Raw genomic sequence first — 7686 nt, forward strand, 5'->3', positions numbered from 1 at the left:
AGCAACTTCAGATAGCAATGGCAACCTCCCTGTAAACTACACACTCGACTGCTTCACAGGCCCTCTCTCCACCATCTGGGAGATGGACCTCAGGCTGCACTTAGAGGCACGTGCCAGGAGACACAAGGCTCAGTGAGGTGGCATGAGCCATGTGCCAGGCCTGTGGTTCCATCTTGGGAAGCACCAGGAAGCTTGTTGCAAATAGATGTCCATCTTTCCCTTTGGATTCCAGCCCAGGAAGCCGTCTTTTTTTTTTTTTTTTTTTTTCCTCACTTTCCTGAGTGATCCTGGTGCCCTCCATCTTGGGGATAAACAGAAGAACATGACAACCAGAGACTGAACACCGTGGTTAGCGACTTGGAGAGAGGAGGATAACGAGAAATCCTGCAGGGATTTGGGAAATATCTTTGCTATTTCCAAAGAGGAGCTGAGCCTGGGAGCACAGCCTCAGACAAACAAAATAAGTAACCAAGGCCCCAGCGCAAGTCTGAAATTGCTGAGTTTTAATGTGCAACACAAAGACTGCCAAACAGCCCCCAAAAGGAGCAGCTCTCTGCGGGGTGGCAGTGGGCGAGCGACAGCTGAGGACATTGGGCAGGGGCGCCTAACTGCAGGCTACGTGTGCTGGCATCGTGCGTGAGCGGCCGGCGGCGGGGCGGGCGTGGGGGCTGGGTAACCTCAGGAGGGGTCTGGGAGCTCCTAGAAGGAATCTAAGGAGTGGGAGGGTGAGTCCTTAGGGCAAAGAGGGATTTCAGGGCTCCTGGAATGAAGGGAGGGGTGTCAGGGTGGAAAGGGAAGGGGGGGGGGGTCTGGGAGGGTAGATGGGGTATTTCAATACCTCCAGGGGTCCTCAGAGCTCAGGATGAGTGTCTCAGAGGGCGGGCGCTGCCTTCTGGAGACAGAGGGCTGTCCCAGCATACGTGGCTGGAGGCCTCGGGGTGGAGGGGATTTTCGGGGCGACCTCAGCCACGGCAGCCCTGGGACCCCGGGCGGTGGGTGTCTCCGGGAGCAGCGGGAGAGACTGGACGCAGGCAGGGGGCAGGTCTCTGGGAAGGGCCTCGGGGCCCCGCAGTGGGGCGGGGGGAGGGTCCCCCGTGACCCCGGCGGGTGGAGGGGCGCGCTCAGGCGGCCTTGCACTCGCTCTCCCGCCGCCGCTTCCTGCGCTCGGCCTGCTCCTGCGCCAGGCGCGCCCAGGGCAGCGGCCCGCACACGCCCACCACGCAGCAGGCCAGCCGGCGGCCCGCGTTGCCGTTCTCCACGCTGGCCGGGTTGCCGCCGCGGCCCAGGTCGTCCTCGCCCGCGTGCACCACCACGGCGCGGCCCACGATGGAGTGCGGGCCGGCGAGCGAGGCGGCGAGGGCGCCGCGGTACTTGAAGAGGCGGCCGTCGCGCACGGCGAAGTTGCCGAAGTCGCCCGGGTGCTGCGGGTGCGGCACGGCCAGCGGGTTGTAGTGCGCGCCGGTGGACTCGCAGCCCTGGCTCAGGTCCCCGAACTGGTGCACGTGGATGGCGCGGCTGGAGCTGTTGGCCTCGGCCGGGAAGCCCTCCAGGTCGAAGAAGGCCTCGAGCCGGGCGCCGGGCGCCAGCTGCCGGAAGAGCACGAGGCCGCTGACCCGGGGCTGCGCGGCGTCCAGCGTAGCCGACGGCTGCACCTGGCAGGCGGCGTGGAGCGCGGCGTCCGGCCCGTCGGCCGCCGCCCGCCGCTGCGTCAGCTCCTGCCAGATGGCCGTCACTTTCGCGTGCATGTCGCGGATCTGCGCCTCCGTGCTGGAGCCGGGCTCCTCCGGATTGGGGTCGGGCCCGGCGCGTGAGGCGGGGGCCACCAGCAGCACGTAGACACACAGCAGCGCCGGGGCCAGCATGGCCGGAGTCGGGCACCTGCGGGCACCCCCAGGGGTGGGGCAGAGCAAGCCTTAGTCCCTGGCACCGGGGGGTCTCGGGACCCCCGGCCCCCGGGGCTTCCTGGCCCAGTGGGCATTCCTGCCTCCGCCCCTGCGTCTCCCGGCCTGCTGTGCTCCAGGACTTGGGTTAGGTGCTGAGGGCGTAAAGATGGATTTGGCACAGTCTCGGGCAACTCATGGGGATCTTTTTGAGCCACCAGTGTGATCATGGTCCTCTCCAGTCCTGGCTCCATCACGTGGAGGGAGGCCTGGGACAATCGGGGGAACGTCTCAGGGTGTGTAAGGATGGCCCTTCCAGACCTCCTCCGCCCCCTGACCACCCCACCGCATGCCCTGCCACCCTGGCCAAGCATCCTCCCTTACAGACATACTAAGACTTGCTGTCCCTGCCTTCTTGGGCTTTGCACAAGCGGTGCCCTCTCTCTGAAGTGCCCTATCCCCTCTTGTCTGCCAAGCACAATAGACTTGAAGACAGAAACTCAGTTTTACTCATCATCCCCAGCACCTGGGCCCGCACCTGGCTGTAGGCGACATTTAATATGTGATTGTTGAATGAGGAATTCACCAAGGGACAGACATGTCATCAGATCATTCTAACGCCATCCTGGGTTTGAAGATGGAGGAGTCTTGTGCTGGGGAAGGACAGAGGAAGGAGTACCCACCCCCAGGGGGATCTCCAGGAAGGCTTCCGAGAGGAGATGACAGTTGAAGTTGGTCTCATAAGGCAAGCAGTTTTTGAGCTGAGTCAGGTTGGAAGCCCATTTCAGGCAGGAAGCACAAGTGACATGTTCACAGCCTGTGAAAGGGCATGGTTTGTTTAAGGAATGGGGGGAAACTTTGTGTGGCTGGAACATGGCCTTTGCAGCCAGGGAGGAGAGGACTTAGAGCCAGGGGCTGAGGGCCTGGGTTTGCTGTGCTCAGGAGTGTGGATATTGGGCTGGGGGGTGGGGGTGGGGGGTCTAGAGCCGGTGGAAATTTTAAAGCAGAGGACGATGAGATAGTCTTTAGTTCATTGACCTGGCCAGAGAAAGGATATGGGCTGGTCTTTGGGGATGGAGGGAACAGGGGAGAGGGAGTGGGAATAGCCCAGCAAGAGATGGAAACACGGAGAAGGAAAAGTGGGGAGAGCCAGAGGGTGATGAGTTGCCTGGTTGCCTCAGCCCAAACCAGAACTGATGAAGGACTTCACCAAGATGGAGGCAGCAAAGATAGAGGGGCATGGATTGGGGAGACATCTTGAAGAGCGCTTACAGCCGGGCCGGAGAAGGAGCGAGAGCAGCTGTGATGCCTGAGTTCCCAGCAGGGGAGGCGGGCAGATGCATGGTGGTAGGAGGCCCTGAGAAGTCGGGAGACAGAGTGAGTTCAGCCTGAGCCCGCTGGGGGTGAGAGGCTGGTCAGTGCCCAGGTCGGGTGTTGGTAGCTGTTTGGAAACATGGGTCTGGCACCTAGGAGAGGCGGTGTCTTTGCAAGAGGTTTTCACTGTTGACTGCACATGCCCAAGCCTCGCCCAAGAGACTGTGATTCAGTGGGCATGAATTCTTATTTTTTTAAAGCTCCATCAAAGACTCTGGGAGTCCGCCATGGTTTTAGAGTCAGACACAGATTCAGACCCCAATCCCAACGTATGCTAATCGCGATATTTTGGGGAAGTGACTGACTCTGCCTCAGCCACCCGCAAAAGAAGGTCACGTCACCAAGGATCACGGTGAAGATTCAGTGAGATATTATACGGCAGGCCGTCTTCCTAGTTTTAAGTCTGTCCTCACGGACCAGTGCTTTCTCCACAGAACTGGTTGGCAGGTCAGCTGTGCTTTCAAAGGCAGGTGCCATTTGAAAAGCTAACTGCAGGGTGGAGTATTTATCCCTTCTGGAACCATGACGAGAAGGCAATCTAGTATGGCAATGAAAAGAATGGATTCTGGAGCTCACCGTTCGTGCGGAGTAGCAGAGAAACTGCTGGACTGAAAACTAGTTGGGCTCCACCTCTTTTCGGAGCCTCATTTCTTTTCATCGGCCAATAGGGATAAGATGCACGAGGCTTGCCGTGACGCTTCAGAGAGACATTTGAAGGGCTAACATTTATCGTACACGCCTATAGGCGCTGTTAGAAGCACTTGGTCTCTGTCGAGTCATAGAAGCCTCACCTGAACCCTGTGGGGTAGGTGTTACTGTTATTCCGCCTTCCAAAGAGCAGGAAACTGAGGCACGGAGAAGCAAGAGTCTTGCCCCAGGTTACATACTTGATAAGCAGCTGAGGGCCAGGTGTAAAAGCGTGTGGTCCAAGGGCACCGAACAGCTGTCACATGGAAGGCATACAGCACAGATCCTGGTAGGTAGAAAGTTCCCAGTGTCTGGCAGCTCTTACAGACCAGAGGGAAATTCTGATAGAAGTTTCAGGATGACCAGCTGAAGCCATGGGAAGAGGAGGTACCCAGGAGAGGCTCCAAGAAGGAGTGGCAGGAAGGTAGAAGAAGCCCAGAAAGTGATGTCAAGGGTACCACCACCTAAGACATAGCCTGGTGTGGGGTTCCACACCGGAGCCCCAGGGAGCAGGTGCGGGTGTCAGGGACCACCCCAGGCCTCAGCCTCGAGCTCTCCATCATCATCATCGCCTCCCCCGCCCCTGCCAGCAGTCCTGCCCCTCGGGAGGGCTCTGCCAGTTAGAAAGCTCTTCCTTAAAAACAGAGCAAAAACAGATTGTTCGTGTGTGTCAATCAATCTTTCTTTTTCGAGAACGCTCTAAGGAGATTCTTCTCTCTTAAGAGAAAAAAATTCTTCCTCAACCCCAGGTGAGCCCTGACTCCGTGGCTCTAAACCTTGACTTCTGCCTCCTGAGGCCAGTCGGCATCAAGCTCACCCATCTCACACATGCACACCGACCCCCTGAGATTGCGCTGTGAATGGCCACGTGGTTGTGGTTTGGGGGGCTTTCTGCCTGGTCTGGAAGGGAAGACAGGTTATCGGAGGAAGAGGACGAAGGAAGCCACGAAGCCTGTGCCTCCTTCCTGGGTCTGGATCTGGGAAGACAGTGGCCCTTCTGACACCTTCCCGATGTTCCAGCTCCTTGGCTCGTTGCTAGAAGGAGCCCTGGATGGGAGCCTGAGGCTCCCCTAAAGCAGGTGGCTCTGCCCTCGTAGGTCCCGGCACCCAAGGCTTGCAGCATCCAGAGAGGCGGCCTTCCTCCCTCCAGATTTCTCTTTTTTAACCCTGAAGTCCACTGGGACAGGCCTTCAAAGGTGAAATGTCCCCCTCACCCCTCCCCCCCCCAAGTCAACCCCTTCAGAGCAGCCAGGTTCTGTCCTTCAATGGATCCCTCGCAAAAAGATGACCCAGCACTTTTCCAAGCAGAGGTCAGACGCCCCGCCCCAGTTCCAAACGTGTAAAAAGCACCCTCTGAGAAGAAGCAAATGCACTTCAACTTGGCACCCACCTTTCCAGCTCTTCCAAGAGAGCTTTCCTTCTGAGAAGCGGGGAGCAGCACCCAGCGTTCGCAGGAATGCAGGCTGACTCCTTAGGCTGGGCCGTTTGTGGAAGCCAGCCGGCGGGAGGGGTCCCAGCCAGGGAGGCAGGCCACTGGGCTGACTGCGGGAGGCTCAGGAAGCCCTGTCTCCGGGAGAGGAATGGCCAGGCCACCTCCTTCTCTGACTCCACCCTCCTCTGTCTCCACCTCCGCCCTCCCCAGCCCGGGTACCCCGGCCAAGTTTTCCTTCTTGTGACTTCACTGGTTTGTGCAGGCATAGCCAGTGACCTTCAGCCTGCAGCCGGGGAATGAGAAGTCGGCAGAAAACAGCCTTTTTGGACAGGGGGACAATGGTCTCTTTCTTGCTCTCCCCTGATTTCCTCCGCTGTTGACTTATTTTTGCTGGATGCTTCTAAGAAGGAAATGGGCCCCTTGCAAATATGCGTGGTGTTTTCTCCCCGAGTTGGGGTGCCAGCCCTTTGAGAGGTGCGGGGCAGGTGGGTAGTGGTCACGTGGGCCAGGCTGCCCAGGCCCAGCTGTGTCACTTCCTAACTGTGCTCCTGGACCAGCTCCCCTGGGGGTATCCCCTTCATCATCTGTAAAATGGGGATCTAATGCTAACCCCGCGGCCGGCACACAGTCACGCTCACACGCCATCGCCATCACTGTTGCGGTCGCTTTATTATTCAAGTTATGGAGGAGTCTTCTAAGAGTGTGTGGCCCAGGGGACCGTGAGCCTTTTCCACTCCTGGCGGCCTGCCTGCCTTTGCTGCCATGGTCTTTTCTCCATCATGGCAGCCCCTTCCCGAAATAGAAGATTTTCTCTCCCAGAAAAGCCCACACGGAAGAAGACGGCTTGTCTGTCTGCCTGTCTGCCTTCCCGCCTTCCTTCAGCAAATGGGTTATGGGTGCTCCCTCCAGGCTGGGTACCCAAAGTTGCATGAGCCCCTGTGGTCTGGGGCTTCAGACTCTGGGAGGGAACGGTGATGTCAACAGGTCCATCCAGTGTGGAGTAGGGAGTGCAGCTGGGGAGGGATGGAGGGGCCCCTAGAGACCCAAACACTAGTCTTGGCAGCAGGAAAGTTTGTTCAAACTCTAGACTTCTAGGCTCCACCCCAGGCTGAGTGAATCAAATGGCAGCTTCCTAGAACTGTTGTTGTTTTTTTAAAGTTGGTCATTCTGGTGTGCAGTCAGCTTTGGGAACATCTATTCCTGCTTCCTTTGGCAACAGCACCTCAGTTTTCTGCTTGGAAACCAGGGCTCATTCCATGCAGAAGACATTGACTCCATCCCTCGCTCCAGACGTGGGAGTGTGACTAATCAAAACATTGCATGGGTTCCAGGATAATTCATTCAGAGCCAACGAGATGCATTGACACCTTTCCTGGACTGCTAGAAAGATTAGAGTTATTGTAGCCCCCTTGCCCCGCTAAGGGAGAACCCATTTAAGGAGAGGGCCAATGTGGAGGGAAGCAGAATAAAAGTAGAGTGAAATCTGGACCTAATGGCAGTGTGAGCGCCTGGATCTAGCCATACCTGAAGGTCTGTTTTTATGATGTCAGTCAGTGCATTCTCCTTTTGCTTAAGTTGTCCAGGTTCAGTTTTTTGAACTTGCAACAGAACACTTTGAGAAATGCCTTCTCGTATAGCATTTTATTTAATGCTTGTAGTAATGCCGTGGGGTGGGTATGAATTTGCCCACTTGGTAGATAAGGAAATGAGGTTCAGGAAGAGTAAGTAATGGGCCCAAGGTGGCAGAGTTGGAAAACAGCAAAGTCAAGATCTAAACTCAAGGCTCAGATTCCTAAGCCTGTCTCCTTAATCATTATACTTTACAACCTCCCGGCCTGCGAGATGAAGGGAAGGGCCAACAGGTGAGCCCACACCCACAGTTATCTCCTAACATCAGTGACTGCCGTGCAGCGAGACGCTGAACCACTGACCTCTCTTTCTTTCCACATCTGTTAATGTATAATACAACAAAAAACCAAGTGAGGCTTGTAAAAGCCGCAGTATTCGGAGACGTGCTCAGAAGTACTCCCATCCGTGTAGAAGAGATCTCTGCCAGAGAACTTTGAACTTCTTGCGTGCAGGGATCCCTGTTGTAGTTTCCCTTTCATTGTGTTCAGAAAACCCATAGAATAAAATTCCACCAGGAAACAGAGTGGTTCCCATGAGGAGAAAATTCCTGAGAGCAATAATTAGGGTTTCAAGGTTGTCTCCCAAAAAGGCCAAATTCTCCGTGATGACAGTTTACCCATGGCGAGTACTTTCAACACACCTGAGAAAGCTTCCCAGTGTGTCTTTCTGCCCGAGGTCGGCCCA

General features: G+C 56.6%; 1 protein-coding gene across 1 annotated transcript; it reads right to left on the reverse strand.

Moving 5' to 3' along the window:
- Positions 1-482: 482 nt before the first annotated feature.
- On the reverse strand, positions 483-5544 carry SOD3 (superoxide dismutase 3). Its single transcript, XM_045771446.2, has 2 exons — positions 5332-5544; positions 483-1878 (listed from the first exon to the last, which is right to left on the reverse strand). The coding sequence occupies exon 2, from the start codon at positions 1860-1862 to the stop codon at positions 1122-1124; it is 741 nt and encodes a 246-aa protein (XP_045627402.1). The 5' UTR covers positions 1863-1878; positions 5332-5544; the 3' UTR covers positions 483-1121.
- Between the last annotated feature and the right edge of the window lie 2142 nt (positions 5545-7686).

The sequence above is a fragment of the Ursus americanus genome, chromosome 8 (assembly GCF_024610735.1).
Source record: "Ursus americanus isolate L20-20 chromosome 8, mUrsAme1.1.p, whole genome shotgun sequence".
Lineage (NCBI taxonomy): Eukaryota > Metazoa > Chordata > Mammalia > Carnivora > Ursidae > Ursus > Ursus americanus.